This window comes from Galeopterus variegatus, unplaced genomic scaffold, assembly GCF_000696425.1.
Source record: "Galeopterus variegatus unplaced genomic scaffold, G_variegatus-3.0.2 Scaffold1017, whole genome shotgun sequence".
NCBI classification, from domain to species: Eukaryota; Metazoa; Chordata; class Mammalia; order Dermoptera; family Cynocephalidae; genus Galeopterus; species Galeopterus variegatus.
The window spans coordinates 434,061-453,671 of NW_007727128.1; the positions used below are offsets into that span (position 1 = coordinate 434,061).

Genomic DNA, 19,611 nt, shown 5'->3' on the forward strand with positions numbered 1-19,611 from the left:
CAAAGGTATACCTGTTCCCCAATGTTCATTGCAGCACTCTTTACAATAGCCAAGAGTTGGAACCAACCCAAATGTCCATCATCAGATGAGTGGATATGGAAAATGTGGTATATCTACACAATGGAATACTACTGTGCTGTAAAAAAGAATGAAATACTGCCATTTGCAACAACATGGATGGACCTAGAGAGAATTATATTAAATGAAATGAGTCAGGCACAGAAAAAGAAATACCACATGTTCTCACTTATTTGTGGGAGCTAAAGATAAATAAATAAATACACAAACAACCTGGGGGGGGGGTGAGGGAAGAAGACACAACAATCACAATTCCTTGAACTTGATACGACAAGTGAACGGAAAGGACATTTTTGGAAGTGGGGAGAGGAAGGAGGGAGGGAGGTTTTGGTAATGGGCCACAATAATCAACCACATTGTATATTGACAAAATAAATTAAAATTAAAAAATAAATAAAAATAGCTAGAAAAGAAGATTTTGAACATTCACTACTAAGAAATTATAAATTTTAGATGATGGATAAGCTAACTACCTAGAGGGAGTCATTATACAATATATGCATGTATTGAAACAGCACACTCTAATGTACAAATTTTTTGTCACTTGTTTCCTATCCAATTATTCATAGCTTTGCTGAAAGAAGAGTAAAATTAATTTTATAGCATTGATTGGTGCACACTACCGAGGTCAATGTAAAAGCTAGGCAGTGGGATATAAACATGTACAACTAAAAATAAAAAAATAAAATTAGGAATGTGATACATAAACCTGAGAAGACCCTTAGAATGCCAAGGAAGAGAACTAACAGTTGAATAATATGATTTTTTTTTTTTTCGTGTCCGGCAACGGGATCGCAACCCTCGGTGTTGCTCCCGCACCTCGCTCAGCCAGTGAGCGGGAACCGGTCTGTATGTGGGATCCAACCCCTCGGCGGGAGCGCCGCCGCGCTCTCAAGTGGCCACTGTAGCAGTGCACCACCGGGCCGGCCCGTAATAATATGATTTTTTTAAAGTGAAAATTAAAAACAGAAAATGGAACTCCAATTTAAGATGTATAGGTGTTTAAGAGGCAAAGACAACCTAAGCTAAAGAAATAGTCAGAGATACAATTGAAGAAAACTGTTCTAGAGAGAAAAAAATATTGTCCTCTGTCAGCAGATCAAGAAAGGTCATTGAAGGATGCACTTCATCTAGACACATTCTCACTGAAGTTTCAAATTACTGGTATGAAGAACCCCCCAGCCCCCCAACAAGCATACAGAGTAAACCAGTATGTTGTAAACAGAGGAACAAAATGACTGGTGTCAGGCTTATCACATATACTAAGGGTTAGAAGATGATTGCAGTGGATAGTTGTCATATTTTGGCTCTTAGGGTCTGAGCACTTTCCCTAATTTGGGGAGGAATTATTCATTAACTTGGTGGGAAGCAGAAAACAAACAAGATCAGATAATTCCCTTTCCCTATCCCCTAGCAAGTCACATATGCTACAGCCAGTCACTCATATGCTCCCCGTGGGACTTTGACTCTTGCCAAGACCAGAGATACTTAAAAGGCTCCAATGTTGGCAGCATCATGGAATTTTGAGTCCAGCAGCAGCAGATGCTAATGTCCCACTGGCGCTTCATCTTCGTTCTCACCGAGCAACACTGGTTGTGTTCTCGGCTGCCCAGCCTCTCTTGGTTTCTCTCTGATATCCAGTCTCCTTCTCATTCTGTACTTCAAAAAATATGCTTCCAATGAATTTCTTTTCTGCTTAAGTTAGCCAGCCCTGGTTTTTGTTGTTAGCAGTTGAGAGCCCTAACAGGCACATTAGTGGCACAGATACATGTAGGTTTAGAAGAAAATACTGGAATCCAAGAATTTCAGATCCAGTTAAGTGGTCTTTCCTACGAAAAGCCATCAAAAGGACATTCTGAAATGTTCAAGGGTCCAGGAAAAATACCAAACACATAGCTTTCTTAAAATGATTTATTAGAAATGCGAATTAACTGTCTGAAGTAGATTTTTTTAAAAAAAGAAGAAAAAAGGAAATCAAAATTGGAGAGGCCATGGTATAAAGGACTGGTGAATTTCTCTCGGTGGCTGTTATCAGCTTCATTGCCAATTTGTCAGAAAAGCCTTGAGAGGTAACTAACACCAGAAAGTTTGAATAAGCATGTGAGCATGTGAATGAGTCGATATACTTAGTTCATTATGAGAATTCTTCACTATAAGGACCATGGTATAATTAGACACAGGAAATTCCTCAGGAAAGGGATTCCCTCAAGCGGGGTTTGCCACAAAACTCAGAAGTCCAGCTATGCAGACAAACAAACAAACAGTAGCCACCACTGCTACGCTAGGAACCCCTCCCCCCAATAGATGGGTATACACAGAAATGTGACTAGGACTGTTTGGTGGCAGTGGAACTATAAGTGGCTTTTTTACTTATGCTTTTCTATACCTGAAAAAATTATTTCATAGGAATGGATTATTTTAAAACTTTATGTAAATAGTATTTACATTCTTTTAAATGCTCACATTAGTTGTTGGGTGATTGAATTATGTATGGGTAATATGTTTTCTTTTTTTTTCTAGATATTCTGTGAATGTGCTTTATCATTTTCCTATTTAAAATAATTAAGAAAAGATAGTTTTAAAATAAGAAATAACTAAGAAAATAAGTTAATGAATATGCCTCTCAAAAAGAAAAACAACAGGACTTAAGATAAAAATGGTTTTTAGGTCAAACCTAAATTTATCAGAAGAAGCATCTCTTATCTGATTTATGTAAATGAAATTATAGAATATAAAGTAAGGATTAAAAAGTTTAGTTTTAAAAAGTTTGTCTTGGAGAAGATAATTCCTGCTAAGATTTATTTGTAGGCAACTATAGTTCAGTTAGGTATAAAGACATAATAATGATTTCATCACTACATGCTGAGTGGCAGAATTTCTTTTCATGTTTAAATAATTGAGAAATGATATCAGCTCATACCATAAAATCACTGCTTTTTAAAATAACTAAAAACTTATTTAAATATATTATATTAACATTAAGAGAAACTACCACTTGGTATAAACATAAGATCATATACAGTGTGTCCATGATGGCATCACTTATTAACTTTAGGCTTCACGTATTACATTTTCTTCATCATGGGGCAGTTGATGTATTTCAAAGAAAACTCCGATGGGTAAGATGGGCTTCCACCTTTGTGCAAACGTGCCCTGCCTCCCCCAAAGAATATTTTGTTGCACACTCTTAAATCACCTACAATGGGGGCAGAACTTACTTTAATTAATAGATCTTTACTAGCAGAAAAGTTTACCTTTGAGAAGACTGACTAATATAAAATTAATTTTCCTACCATTGCCAGCCATCTAGAACCTTCTTTCAGAAGTTTGTATATTTTTCTTCACGGAACACTTTTTTTTTTAAGAGTATGAGATTCTTTTAAAAATAGTAAGGATATAGAATTTACCTGAAGACTCTTAGAGTTGAGATGATGACCTCATATTTTCCTACCATTGCCAGCCATCTAGAACCTTCTTTCAGAAGTTTGTATATTTTTCTTCACTGAACACTTTTTTTTTTAAGAGTATGAGATTCTTTTAAAAATAGTAAGGATATAGAATTTACCTGAAGACTCTTAGAGTTGAGATGATGACCTCATTTGGTCATCAGACAGGATTACTTATAACTTTTCCACTTATTAGGGAGGTTTATCTCATATCTGTATAATTTCAGAAGTTATTCTACATAGTTTAAAAATCTCATTGGTACTTAACAAGTATCCACCACAGAGAGTTCTTTATAAATTAAAAAGTGTCATAAAGCAACTAAACTTAAAATGTCAGGTTAAAATATTTGACAGTACAGGAATTCCTATATGAAAGCTTAAGGATCTAGAATTTCGTAGGACTGTATTACAGAGTAAGTGTCTCTAAATCCTTTCTGAACCAAAGTGAGGTCTATAAAAAGGAATAAATGCAGAATTTCAATTGAATACTAAGTTAGGTTTTCTTGTAGGAAAAGTTTAATATTCACTTAATTTATTTGCCAAGTGTAGTCCACTGTCTCCATGATTAGGGGCAAGCTTCTGTTACAACACATTCCAATTCCTTGCAATAAAATGTATGAATGACTATCATATGTTGCATTTTCTTTTGCCTTCATCCAAGGAATCTATGTGCAATACAGATATCAGAGGACTTCAATTATAGATGGAAAGAAAATCTCTCTAAAATTCAGAAGAGAAAAATGTAAAGTGTCTTTAAATAGAATTTATAAGGGAAGGTTAAAGAATTACACTAACTTAGATTGTAAAAGGAAAAAAAAAGCATGTGAATGACAATAAATACTTCAAGTATATGAGAAAATTGTTATAAAAAAAGCTGTCCACCATGAACATTTTAATTTTCAGCAAAAATGGACCATGTGAAAATGTGTTCTAAGCCAAGCCTGTAAGTGACCTAGAAGGAGGGATGTCCAGACGTTGGAGAGGTTAAATGCCGGAATGTAGTAACTGGGGAAAAGATACTCATCTTTTCACAATACAGTGACTGCTGGGAAGAGTACAACAGATGAGGAATCGGCAAACATTTCAACCCAATAAAATATTCAAAGAGAGCCACTAACACTTTTAAAGTGCCGTCCTGGCCAGCCACCAAAACAAAACAGAACAAAACCCCACAATGTTTACTGGCTGGTTAGCTCAGTTGGTTAGAGAGCAACCTTGTAACAGTAGGTGAAGGGCTCGGATCCTCATGCTGGCCAGCTGCCAAAAGCAAAACACAAAACGAAAATGTTCAGAGTTTATGGCCTACCTTATGTCATCTAATCCTCCCAAATTGTGTTATTATTATTCACTAGGGACTCTTTCTACTCACAACCTTCTGACACAAAATCAAGGTTTTTTTCCATACCAACAACCAATTCCCCAACTCTCTGGACACCTCTTGGGTATTCAACAGTTCAATTCAGTTGTGACATTAACTACCCAAAGTTAGCATCAGTCCCCACAGGTTAGGGGTTTGATCCCACAAGACTGCCCCCCACTTCAGATGCCAATCACAAGTCCTGGGCCTCCTGTACTTCTGACCCACTGGCTGTAGCTCAGGCGTTCCCTCGACCACCTTTTTGAATTCTCTAATTTACTAGAATGACTCACAGAACTCAAGAAAAAAACTTTACTTAGTATGATTATTAGTGGTTTAGTATAAAGGGGAAAAACTTCTGACATCAGATGTGTGGGGGTACTTCGGCACACTCCAAGCCATTTCAATTCAATTCTGATACTACCTACCTGGAAATAGCACCAGATCCCACAGGTTGAGGGCTCAGACTGCCCCAACTTCGATGTCAGTCACAAGCAAGTCGTAGGTTGTCACCTATATGTCTGACTGAACAGCTGTAAATCAGGGCTCCCATGACCCCCTCCTCGGGTTTGATTAATTTGCTAGAACAGCTCACAGAACTCAGAGAAACACTTTACTTATGTTACTAGTAAAGGGTACAGATGAGCAGCCAGATAAAGAGGTACATACGGTAAGATCTAGAAAGATCTAGAGTACAGAAGCCTCTGTTCCCATAGAGCTGAGTTCTATGAGCCACTTTAGCAAATTAATTGAACCTGAGGAGGGGGTGGTGGAAACTCCTGATTTATAGCTGGTCAGTAAGAAGTATAGGTGACAATGACAACCTCCAGGTTGCAGGTGGTGTCTGAATGGGGGCAGGCTTGTGGGACTGAGCCCTTAACCTGGGGGATCTGATGCTGTCTCCAGGTAGACAGTGTTAGAATTGAATTGAATTAGAGGACACCAGCCTGGTGTCCACTGGAGCACCCTCACACATCTGGTGTCAGAAGTGTTGTGTTTAGAGGTGTGTTTTTACCTCTTACAGATATGACTCAGGGACAGCCAAATGGAAGAGATGCAGTGGCAAGTTATGGGGTGGCGGAATGGCAGTGTGAGTCCTTGCCCTCTCCAGTTGCACCACCCTCCCAGCACCTTAATGCGTTCACCAACCCAGAAGTCTCTGAACCCTATAGTTTAGGGCTTTTATGGAGGTTCCATTAAATCATTGGTCATTGGTGATTAAGGCAATGTCCAGCCCAACTCCCCTCCCAAAGGTCAGGGGGTGGGGCTGAAAGTTCCATCTCTCTAATCATGTCTTGTTCTTTCTGGTGACCAGCCCCCATCCTGATGCTATCTAGTAGTCCCCAACCCTCAATCATTTTATTAGCTCACTCTTCCTACCTGCCAGCTGCAAAAAGTCACTCATCACGTGGGAGATTCCAGGGGGTTTTCTTTTTTTTAAAAGATGACTGGTAAGGGGATCTTAACCCTTGACTTGGTGTTGTCAGCATCGTGCTCTCCCAAGTGAGCTAACCGGCCATCCCTGTGTAGGGATCTGAATCCGTGGCCTTGGTGTTATCAGCACCACACTCTCCCAAGTGAGCCACAGGCCGGCCCTTTAAGGAACTCTGTACCAGGAACTGGGCCAAAAACCAAATATATTTATTTATTTATTTTATTATATCACAAGGTCACATTATTTGCATCTGTATTTTGCCTAGAAGGAAGTGGAGTCTCTGAGGGATTAGAGATTTGCTCTAGATTACAGCACCAGCAAGTGGCAGAGTCCATATCGGAGCTAGGTCTTTCCGTCATTCTGTACTGTATACAGAAATGCCTCTATGTGTTATTAGCAGGTCTGAAGTGCAGGTAGGTAAGGGAAAGTAAAAAAAGTGAAAATAAATGAAGGGTTTGTTAACAAAAGAGGACCACAGGATCTGGTAAAGAGAAGAGAGTGACTTTATTTTCCAAAAAAAGAAAAAGAAAGAAAAAAAGGGACAACCTGCAGATTGGGGAACACAGGCCCCGGCTGGATTAGAGACCAGTATTCTGGAGAGCAAAGGAGGAAGGCCAGTATCTGTGCCTTCCAGTATGAGGTTCATGTGCGTATTCAGTGAGCTTAGAGGAATGCTATGAATATTTATAGTAAAGGTGTGTCACTGCACAGGCTCCATAGGCTGACTGTGGCTGGTGTTGACGTAGCCTCTTATCAGAGAAGTGGGAGAAGAATGACCTTGAGTCCATCTCTGCCTAATTGGAGACATAGTGGGTCCTCAAAACAAAGGAGGGGTCAGCAGCTGGTGCCCGGTGGACTTGCTGAAAGTCAGTGTAGAATTCCCAGCCAGAGCTGATTTGGCCGTATCTTTTGAGAGTTCCCTTTGCTTAGTTACAGAAAATAACACTTCATAACAATTAGTGAGATACATACTTGCAGACTGAGAAATACATGTCTGCCTCTTTCTCCCCTTGTGGCCGGTTAGTTCTGTAACAATCTGAAAGTCTCTTTTAACCACAGTGAGTCCATTTTGTCTGTCCTGTGACTTACATTTTAACAGATTCTTGAGTATGGAAACAAAAGTGAGAGTACTGAATAGAAAAAAAAAAAGAAAAGAAAAGAAAAGATACAAAGTGGCTGTAGGTTGAGAACTCATCGGTAAAGAAACTCTGGAAATCCTAGCATCGCGTGTAATGGTTACTTGGAGAAATCACAGTTCAGTCTGAATCAGGAGCTACACATACATACTGTATATGTAAAACTTCAGTAGTCTCCTTCTAAAATGCCATGATGATTCGCCACTCTTTTCTAAGCCAAATGAGAACGTTAAGTCTGAACTTTGATCTTCCTGTCTTATTTGGAAAGCCTGTGGTGTGGGGCAACTGTTATAAAGTGGAACCAGTAAAGAAAAGGCTATGAGATAGTCAATGCCTGGCACCCTTTAGTTGAAGATTTTCTAAGTGAGAAAGAGTAAAACTTCCTAAAATTCCATCTTTCTTATCAATTATATTGTTTCTCTTAACCTATTTTGGTTAGTCACCCAAAGGAGCTCCTGTGTTCATGATTTTTTGATAAGGAAATAAAAAATAATACCATTGAATGGAAAATCTTGACATAGAAGTGATTTTATTCTAGGAACTACTTAAAATGGATAACAAGGCAGCAAACATTTGTTACATGTACATCGTTATAACATATTATGAAAATATAAATTTTAGATTATTAAGAAAAAAATATAGATGCATCTTTGCCATTAAGATTCTGTCATTAATGTAGAATCTAGCCTCAATTTATCATTATATATCTCTGAAACTATTGCCCTTTTCTTATTAACTGAATTTCATGACCACAATGGTGTTTGGGTGTGGAATTTTTTGGCCAATCCAGCATGCAGCTGTCGAGATAGATTTTGTCTAGCTCCTTGCCTGTGTGTTTTGTTGCCAATGCACCTCTGATCGGTAAGCCAATAATTAGTGGACCTTCCCTCCAATAGCACTTTCTACAATGATGGAAGTGTTTTATATCTGCACTGTCCCATATGGTAGCCACTAGCTACCTGTGACAACTCAGTACTTGAAATATGGCTAGTACACCTAAGGAACTTGTTTTGAAAATGATTTAATTTTTAATGATTTAAATAGATGTGACTACTTGTGTGGCTACCATATTGGACTGTACAGTTGTAGTCTTTTCTGGAGGAAAAAGAAAGGCTGAAATGCCTTTGCCTCCTTCCCAAAGCAATTGATTCCTGTTTTGATGTTTTTGCTTTGGTTTATTAGGTCGACTGGATTTTAGTTTTCATCCTTTGCTCTTTGGGAGTAATCCCTGGCCACTTATGAAGAACTTTCTAGTAGGCATAGGAAAACAATTATGTTAAAATCTATTGCCATTTCATTGAAAATTAAGAAAAAGTTAAGTGAGCATACACATTTATCCATTATAAATCATTCTTAGTGAAATTTTGTCTTTCTCACTCTGCATGTTTCCTCGGTGAAACTTATTTAAACTTATTTAGAACTAACGGGAGTTATCTCCCTAATCAGAAATGGAAGTAATGCATTTGAGAACAGGCTCAATGATAGTCATTATGTAACATCTTGAAGATAGTTTTTTCTACAGGAAATACAGATGTTTAGAAGAAGAGTCAGTGATCCTGTAAAATACATTTTACAGATTGTACAAGTTAAATAGAAATTAGTTTCAGTAATTAAATTCTAATTTTCTTCCAGTTTCTCATGTAGCATTGCTTGGTGTTAGATCATTTAACGTTTTCAGGGAATATGTTACCCATAATGAAAGGTATATTTGGGAACATGATTACAGTTCCTATTATGTTTTCAGAAATATAAATCAAGGGCTGGCCAGTTAGCCCAGAGGGTTAGAGAGAGGTATTGATAACACCAAGGTCAATGATTCAGATCCCCACATGGGCCAGCCACCAAGAGCAGAACAAAACAAACAAACAAAAAGAAGAGAAAGAAAGAAAAAACAAAAACAAAACAAAAATGACAAGGAAAAAAAAAAAGAAATGTAAATCAAGTGGTTTTATTGAAAGTAAGTTTTAACTATCTCCAAAATGAGAATATTTGCTGGAGACCAGCTCCAGTCGAGTTGGGGGTCCTTGAAAAAGGGATGAGGAGACGGAGAAAATAACAAACACAGGCAGAGACCTTGGTTCCTCTGAAGCACGTTCTCAGCCTGCGGGCTGTCAGCGCTGTTGCAGCCAGAGCAGCTAAAGCAGCTGAAGCAGCCTTCAGACTGAAAACAGCATTTTTATTTGTTATACAACACGGGGGGGTTAATGTGGGCATTTTAACTACATAAACCTTTAAAATTGTTAAGCCAATAGTTAAACTTAATAATCTACAAAGTTAAATAAAACTCGGTGGTCAGCCAATTCTTTCTGGCGATTATATTTGTTGTGGTTGATTAGTCCGTGACTCGTTGTTCTTGATGTTTTTTACCATTTTGTTTCTTTTTTTCTTGCCCTCATAGGGGGGGTTAATGTGGGCATTTTAACTACATAAACCTTTAAAATTATTAAACCAATAGTTAAACGGAAACTTTTCTTAAAATTACATCAGTTCTCATAAAATTAATAATCTACAAGTTTAAATAAAACTCAGTCATCAACCAATTCTTTCTGGTGATTATATCCATTGTGGTTGATTAGTCCGTGACTCACTGTTCTTGACGTTTTTCACCATTGTGTTTCTTTTTATTCTTGTCCTCATATTAACCTTAAACTTATTACTACCAGCAAGCATAAATTATATGTCTGACTCAAAATTGAGACGGCAGCGATTGCGGTTTTAAAGTGTTAAACAAACCTTATATATATTTTTAACTTTGATTTAATGATTCTCATATTTCTGTAGGCATGAACCCATTGTTCATTTGGAAAAGGAATAAAAGATATTTGAATAAAAGATTATCATGAACAAGTGTTGGATTTTATCAAATGCTTTTTCTGCATCTATTGAAATGATCATATGGTTTTACTTTACTCTGTTGATGTAGTGTATCATGTTTATAGATTTGCATATGTTGAACCATCCTTGCATCCCTGGGATAAATCCCATTGTCTGATCTTTTTAATGTGTTGCTGGATTCTGTTTGCTAGTATTTTACTGAGGATCTTCTGTCTGTGTTCATTAGGGATATCAGTCTGTAGTTTTCTTTTTCTTTTCTACTGCTTTGACTCTAGCCCTTGCTTCATTACTTTCCATCCCTCTAGGATTTGCCTCAAATCCACTTCCAATTTCTTGAGTCAGAAAGGTGTTCTGACTGCCTCCAATGGCAACATTCTTATTCTAGTTCTGTGTTCCCTGTCTAAATTCTACCTATATTGTGAAGCCTTCCTCCTTTCTGATTGTTGTTGATCTCTTTGTTCTGCTATCTTGTAGAACTTGTATAATTATTTTTTTGCCCCATAATTTTGCAATTAATCATGATCAGTTTTCTGTATTTAGTTGTTTTTGTCCAATCATATTGTATATACTATGAGATACCAACTGCCTATTACAGATATAGGAAAAATCAAAGCGTTTTTTTCTCTCTACCCACACACCACACTTCACTTCTGACACCAGATATGTGGGAGCTTTTTTCCCACACACCAAGCAATTCTGCAGCAGACATCGGCTGGGTATCCTGTAATTCATCACAATTCTGACATTGTCTACATGGAATTGGCTTCAGATCCCACATGTTGAGGGCTCAGTCCCACAAGACCGTCTCTCACTTTTAGATGTCAATAGAAATACCCAGGTTGTGGTCTGTGCTTCTGAGGACTGGCAATAAATTGGGGTTCCTCAAATCCTCTCCGGTTTGATTAATTTGCTAGGGTGTCTCACAGAATTCAGGAAACACTTTACTTGTATTTACGTATTTATTACAAAGGATGTTATGAAGGATACAGATGAGCAGTCAGACAGAAGAGATGCACAGGGCAAGGTATGAGGAGCACAAAGCCTTCACGCCCTCTCTGGGTATGTCATCCTCCAGGAACTTCCACGTATTCAGCTACCCAGAAGCTCCCCAAACCTGTCTTTTTGGCTTTTTATGGAGGCTTCATTACATAGACATTATTGATTATATCATTGGCCTTTGGTGATCAACTTAACTGTTAGCCCTGTAGATTGGAGATGGTGTTGCATGTCCCAACTCTCTAATCATGCTTTGGTCTTTCTGGCGACCAGCCCCATCTTGAAGCTATGGGGAGGGAGGGCCACTAGTCATCTCATCAGCATACAAAAGACACTCTTATCACTCCTGAGATTCCAAGGATTTTAGGAGCTGTATGCCAGGAAATGGGAAAAAGACAAAATATATATTTCACAATATCACGCTTCCTTTTTAAATTGATAGTGCCTTGCACAGATGGGAAAAACACACAGTTGACCCTTGAAGAATGAGGAAGGTTAGGTGTGTTGACCGAATCCCCCACCCCCCACTGCTGTTCACATTTGAAAATCTGCATATAACAATATTTAAGTACATAAGTACATTCTGTGATTTCTCTGGGTTGTGGCTCTGCTGTAGTGTGCTTGGACTTCCATGGGGGTGAGGGGCTGGGTGGATGTGGCTCTGGGCATTACTTTAGTTGTTAACTATTTAACTACTAATAGCCTACTAATAGCTTACTGTTTGGTTAAGTATGTCATACATTCATGACATACCTAACCAAATTTATTCCAATATGTTTATTGAAAAAAACCTGCAAATAAGAGGATCTGTGCAATTCAAACCCATCTTGTTCAAGGGTTTGCTATAACTGCACCCAAAAGATGTGTATTTCTTAATTGTTGAATGGACCTCAAAGTAACAATAACAGACCTAGGGAAGACTGAGTCACTAACCTTATCTTTCACATTTCCATGTTAACTTCAATAGTTTATTTGTATCACATCAGTAGTTTTCGATTTCATTATGTAAGTACTTTTTTCCACAATATGTAGCATATTACCGCTTACATTTAAAACCATATTTTATAACAAAATCTGGTAATTATCTTTGAAAAATTTATAGAGTTGTTATTTTTAAAGCATTGTCTAAGTTAGTTCACTCCAATTTAGAAATTACATTATGTGAGTGAGTTATGCAACATTTTACAAAATAGGCTAAAGCAATTTGTCATCTTTAAGGTGATACATACAGTGGCTGCTAAATTTTCAAATGCTTATACTGGTCAGGCTTACAAATAAAAGTCAGAATAAGTGGAGGGGGATATATATGTATACTGTATGAGTTTAAGGTTTTGTTTAAAACCCACTGTTTTTTATTATCCTGACATCAGACGTAAATTTCTATTGATTCCTTTATCTGTTTCCTTATGAGGAAAATTTTTTAAGGTTGAAGATCAGCACAGGAGTCCTGGTTCAATTTGAGCATATTCAGTGTATAGCTGACATCTCCGAAAGCACCTGCTGCCACGTGGAAATCAAAGGGTCAGACAGAGTCTTCTTTTCTCCTTAATGTTATTTTTGTATGAAAATTATAAGTATTAATTTGGCTTCTATGGTATAAGGAAAGAGTGTATGTCTGTCATTAATTAGTCCATGTCAACATTGCCATAAAAAAGGAAATATTTCTCAAGATGATTGATGAAGTAAGTCTGTAATGACCAGAATTACTTCACTAAGTATGAAACTGATATTAACCACATGCTCGTTATATCATCATAACTCTTTTTTAACATGTGCCAGGTGACATAGTTATTAGCATGTTTTTTTTATCAGTAAAACTTGGGAAAAAAATTTTATCTATGAAATTTCTAAGAAATTTTAAATATCTAGAAACATCTCAAATTTCAGAAAAATTAAATAACACATAACCAGTGTTATTTATAAGTAGGGTGTGTAATGTGAATAGAATATGCAAGTGTGACGATTGTCATGATCCAGTTTCATTTGTAAATGTCTAGATAGTATTATGCACAGCTGTATTTTAAATATTGTAGTATTTATTTTGTCATTCTTTGTCATAGTTTAGCATATAATGGAGTATTAATATGAACAGCAAAAGTTGCATAGTGCCTACTATGTGTCAGGCATTGTTTTAAGTATTTTATGTATATGAATTTAGCTAATCCACAATAATCTTGTGAGATAGGTACTGTTATTATCCCCATTAAGGTATAGACAGACACATGATGACAGCAAGGTCTGATTTTGAAACCTAGCTCCATTTTTGAGTACCTTTGGGCAGTTATGCAACCATTTTGAGCCTTAGTTTCTTTCTTTGTGAAATGGCAGCAACACTTTTTATTTCTGTAGAAAATAAATGATGGGCCTAGAGATAGATACCTAGGCACTCAGTAAATTTAGCCCACCTTCCTGTTTCAGTGGAATGACTATGAAAAATAGATACAGTGTTTAATTTTACATAATATACTTTTCTATACAGTATTCTGTGAGATCTTTGAAAGCATAAGGTGTTTGAAACATAGTAGCTACTCAATAAATGTTTTTTGGGTAAAAATACAGAAACACAGAGAAATTTGCCTGAGAATTCTAAATACACTAGTGGTGAAAAATATTGTAAATTGTTGCTTAGGTAATTAGAAGCATTAGCATTATCTGATTAATTGCTGGTGGTGATTAAATCACTTTAAAGAGAAAGTCCTTAGGATTTTCTTTGAGAATTTCCTACCAGAGGCTTAAGAGCAACAAATCAGACCCAGCTGACAGGAAACATGTCTCGAGTCTGAAAATAATGTTGGTCATTTCCAAGAGATATAGGCGAGATTTTTAATTCTCTAGGCTTTGTAGGGAAGGGCTGTTTTCATGGCCACTTATAATTCATTTTGCCAACCTTACCACTAATAGTGTATTAAGATACTCAAGTCTTAATGTAGCATTTATTTTTTATTCTTAATATTATATATATATGTTTAATTCTTTTAAATCATTGATGAGAAATTGTGAAGACATGTATTTTACTTTTGTAAAAATAAAGAATTAAGGGCCGGCCCGGTGGCGCACTGCTACAGTGCCCCGCTTGGGAGCATGGTGGCGCTCCCGCCGAGGGTTCGGATCCCACACACAGACCGGTTCCCGCTCACTGGCTGAGCGAGGTGTGGGCGCAGCGCCAAGGGTTGTGATCCCGTTGCCAGTCCCGGTCCGGTACGGGCGCGACACTGAGGGTTGCGATCTGTTGCCGGACACGAAAAATAAAAATAAAAAATAAAGAATTAATACCTTACTACCTAAAAGAATGCCATGTTCTCATTGCTTTGGCTAATGAAAAGCAAGTTTATTGATGATGATGTTGATGGTTGTTGGTGGTGGCAGTGATGATGATGATAATGGTGGTGAAATGAGATTGAAAACCCTAAGTAAAAACAGATTACTTCTCCCCAAAACCTAAAATTGGACTCTGAATTTGGTTGCGATCCCGTTGCCGGTCCCGGTCCGGTACGGGCGTGACACTGAGGGTTGCGATCTGTTGCCGGACACGAAAAATAAAAATAAAAAATAAAGAATTAATACCTTACTACCTAAAAGAATGCCATGTTCTCATTGCTTTGGCTAATGAAAAGCAAGTTTATTGATGATGATGTTGATGGTTGTTGGTGGTGGCAGTGATGATGATGATAATGGTGGTGAAATGAGATTGAAAACCCTAAGTAAAAACAGATTACTTCTCCCCAAAACCTAAAATTGGACTCTGAATTTCTAAATCCAACTCTAGTACTGTTTTCCAGTTAAAAAGGGGTTTTAACATGGTAAAGCAGGAGACTCAGATTTGGTTTGTACATGGGCAAATGATGTCACTTTATTGATGAATTTGGATTATGATTCTTCAATGCCACATACTTTAATTAAAAACTACTTTACTAAAATAAGAGTTTATTCTAGGAATTAAAAAGTTAACAGTTGAAACAATTACAGTGAGGTCTATTACATTCTTATTTAATTTAATAAGGTAAAATCTGATTCATTTTGACCATCTTTACTCAACTGTCATTTGGTGGAAATCCAATTTTGCTTCTCTATGTTTGTTCGTGTCCTTTCCGGTGATCTTATCATCAGCAGGAATATTCTTTCCAGGGCAGTGGTAAATTTCTCACCTCCTGTGGGATGATGTCATTCCATCTGTGTGCTGCACACACTTATTTCATGACCCTGAGCAGTACCCTATATCCAAGCTTTATGTGTTCAGTGACCTCTTAGCTCTCCGCATTCTGGTTTGGGTAACAGACGTTTATTTTCACTTTGATATCTGAACTACAGAGCTCACCAGTGGGATTCTTGCTGGGAGAGATGCCAGGTCAATTCTGGCAGACTCCATTGGAAGGCACCAATTATAGACAAAAATCCCAAGAGTTGCCTGAATCTTTGCAGCAATCCCATGTCAATATGAGCTAGACATGGGAAACATTTTATTTTGGGGAGGTGGGACTGAAGAAATGTGGGTATTCTATGAATTCCAAAGAGAAGGACTCATTCCCCCATCCCCCCCACCCCGAAGATTATCTGCAACACTCCTACAGCATATGTCCTCTTTCAGCATTTCAGAATTGATGGACTCCAGATGGAATCACAATTTGAACTTACTGGTCATGGCCAGTCTGCCCTTGACTTCATGCATTTTTCTAGCCCTGAGCGTTCACCAAGAAGAATCCATGGAGTAACGAGACTATCAACCAAGTCCACAGGCCGGAAACACCCTTCAACCATTAACTTCAAAGACTAGATCATAATTTGAAAAACACAATGTAAACAGGAAAAAAAGTCAGTGTGTGGGGGGGTGGTGACGATTGTAAACTGCTAGCAATTAGGCACTAATTAGTTTCCTTCTGTTGTGTAGCTGCTGCAATCCAGCAGTACCACTTGTATATCTTTCAAATGCATAGGGATTCCTCAGACTAATTTTTCTTTGTGAAATTAAGCCACAATATGCAGACTAACTTAAAAATAGGTCATAAACACATCCAGATCTAATTGGCTGACTGAAAAATTTCTCAATTTCATTTATAGTAAAAACCCAATTAAATGGAAAGTAGACAGCATGTCTGTTTGGTTCATCAGGGTATCACTAAGGGGTTAGCACCAGTGCCTGGCACACAATAGTGAGAAAAACAGATGTTATCAAAATTTCTCAATTTCATTTATAGTAAAAACCCAATTAAATGGAAAGTAGACAGCATGTCTGGTTCATCAGGGTATCACTAAGGGGTTAGCCCAGTGCCTGGCACACAATAGTGAGAAAAACAGATGTTATTGAAGGAATTTATTTATTTCTGTTAACACTCATAGAAGGTGTTTCAAGCACTGTGGAAATGAATTCATTTTCATTTATCTTATTGAGTAGGGGATATTTACATTAAGAATTATTTAGTATTTCTTTGACAGTACCTTCTTTGAAGATTAATTCTTACTGTGTAGTAATATAGATGTAAAACATGTAATTGATTAAATCAAATATATCGATATTTTAGAATTACCCCAGAGAATTGCTTTCTTTTGGCAGTAAATTCCTGGTTTAATGTTTCATTTTCAAAAGTCTTTTTTCCTGCCATGGAAGTGGAATGCAATAAAAGTTTGAAAAATTGATACTTCTTGTGGAGTTCCTGTCGATTTGCAGGCATGAGTCAAATGAGCAGTTTAGCAGGACCTTGAGAGGGACTGGCAGATATTACAATTCAGAGCCAAGTTACAGTTTAGGAATGGCCTGCATTCCATCAACAGTTTTAAGTGACTTTTATATACAAGCCACTACAGGCTATGCAAGGGATGTTAAATGCTGTAAAATTTAATAGAATATGGAATCATATGAAAGACATGGTCTCTGACCTCAACAAAGTTATAATCTGATAAATAAAAAGAGAGAAATCAGTTCAAACAAAGCAGACAGCATAGTCAGGACAGGTTGTAGCTCCAAATCTGCATTCCCTGTCTATAAAGAGCCAAAGGCCTGATCTAGAGACTGCCTGGAAACAGATTTATATGGGAAGTTCCAGATTAACAGCCAGAAACTGGAGGTCAGCTGCTAGGAACAGGGTAGCTAGTGGCGTCATGGTAACCAGTGGGAGATACAGAAATATAGCAGCAGGGTCAAATTCACTTAACATTCAGAGGGTTTACTTCCCTTGCTTTTATTACTTTGGTTTCTTTCCTTCACTTATAGGGCCAAATAAAGGTGTGGTGGTGAAAAACCTGCAAATATGTTAACAGAGGAAGCTCCTAACATCAAGATAAATTGGCATTCACTAAATATGTTTTGTTTTTGTTTTGTTTTTTAAATTTTCAGAACCGCCCAAAGTTACTGTGATGCCTAAGAATCAGTCTTTCACAGGAGGGTCTGAGGTCTCCATCGTGTGTTCTGCAACAGGTTATCCCAAACCAAAGATTGCCTGGACCATTAACGATATGTTTATCGTGGGTTCACACAGGTACTGGGTTTGTATCATGTTCTTTGTTTTTATTGAGTGAGAAAAGTTGATGAAACTTCTGGACCAAACTAATCTGACCAAATCCCTAAGATTAAGGGAGGTTTGATCCAAATCCACAGCTTTAAAAATTTTTAAAACAGGTTTGGAAATGTCAAAGAAATATATATAAATGATGAATTTATACAGTTGAGATTATTAAGTCTTGAATTCAATAGCAAGGGCCAAGTGCTGCCCAATACTTTGAATTGCAAACATAGCTCCATAACACTTGGTTTAACTTGAGTAATTGAAATAGTGATAATAAACCATCTGTGCAGTAAAATAATATATAGTTTTAACAAATCTACTAAAGGCACTGTCCTGGATTTAAGAGAAGAGACAGGGAGAGGCAGAGGATAGAACAGTAGCTCTAATGGAAGTGTATGCAGACATTCTTTGTAACTACTTCTACCCTTGCCATACTCCATTGAGAGGTCTTTTATTCTACTGGATGTCTTTTAAAGACATTGAATCTTCTCATGCTCAGAGAATGTAATAAACACGTGGAACCTAAACAACAAAGTTTCCAGCCATGGGGCTTCCACTGTGCTGGATCTGTCATGAAGAGGAGGGCTTAGGTATGATCTGGCGAGTTGAGCCAGGTTCCATCCCCAGACTCATCCCTGACTCACCATGTGACATGAGCCATTGTGTTTCTCAGGTATTCATTTTAAGGAATCATCTGGCATAGCAATTCACCACACAGAGCGAAATTGCCTGGGTGCAAATTCCAGTTTTTCTGTTTACTAACTCTGACTTTGGGCAAGTTACATAACCTCTTTGTTCATCTGTAAAACAGAAATAGTATCTAACTCACTGGGTTGTTAAGAAAATTAAGACTATTAATAAAGGTAAAGGTCCTAGAGTAGTCCCTGGCACGTAGCCAATACTGAATACATAGTATCTGATATTATTATTATTACCTTTCTGCTTGTAAAATAATGGTGTTAATCATCTCAGCAGTCAGCACCAAAAATATAACTCTAAATAAAAATATTTGAAAATATTTGGAAGGAAGATGCTATAGTATCTTGATACTACTGTTTTAATATTTTCAATTTATTTTCTTTTTACTTTTTATCCATAGGTATAGGATGACCTCAGAAGGTACTTTAATTATCAAAAATGCAGTTCCCAAAGATTCAGGGATCTATGGATGTCTGGCAAGTAATTCAGCTGGAACAGATAAACAGACCTCTATGCTCAGATACATTGGCAAGTATAATCAGTTTAAAAGGCAATTAAAATAGGATGAGTATCATATCAAGTAATGTAAAAGTACTTTACTGAAAATTAATATTAGGAATAAGTTATACCTTGTATTACAGTTTATTATTATTTTCACACATTCATTAAGGCAAATATTATAACTAATTTTTAAAAGTCCAGGGAGTGAATAGCTTCATTAGTCAACAGAATCGAGGAAGCTTCCAGATTGCCCACAAAGTTCTCTCATTCCACGGTTCATTCATCCTCTGCAGTATTTCACTTTCAAATTAATACATTCTATATCCTTTCTAGCTTACCTCAAATTTCCATTTTATATTTTTTACTTACACTCAAAACTGTGTATAATATTATTTTCTCTTTTCATTTTCAATTTTTTTCACCTCCAAACTTAAACATTTATTGATGGTGTACTTCATGACAATTATTCTGTAGAATATTTCTATTTAATTTGCTCTTTTTGGTCAAATAAAAGGATCAAGGTATCATATGCTCAGTGTCAGGTTGCAAGTTGTGAATAATTAATGGCTGGCAATCCACCTTGTCACTCACTCTCATTCAGCCTCACTCATGGTAAGACAGTGAACTGGAG

The 19,611-nt window shown here is 37.2% G+C and overlaps 2 protein-coding genes across 2 annotated transcripts in view; both read left to right on the forward strand.

Moving 5' to 3' along the window:
* Positions 1-18,885, forward strand: part of LOC103591727 (hemicentin-1-like) — a 202,569-nt gene extending 183,684 nt beyond the window's left edge. Inside the window, exons 15-16 of the mRNA XM_008574239.1 lie at positions 17,612-17,760; positions 18,880-18,885. Coding sequence (XP_008572461.1) covers positions 17,612-17,760; positions 18,880-18,885 — 155 coding nt within the window. The remainder of the gene's footprint in view (positions 1-17,611; positions 17,761-18,879) is intronic.
* Positions 12,217-19,611, forward strand: part of LOC103591728 (hemicentin-1-like) — a gene marked incomplete at its 3' end in the record, with an annotated part of 25,025 nt that continues 17,630 nt past the window's right edge. The window contains exons 1-3 of the mRNA XM_008574240.1: positions 12,217-12,288; positions 17,612-17,760; positions 18,880-19,007. Coding sequence (XP_008572462.1) covers positions 18,887-19,007 — 121 coding nt within the window. The remainder of the gene's footprint in view (positions 12,289-17,611; positions 17,761-18,879; positions 19,008-19,611) is intronic.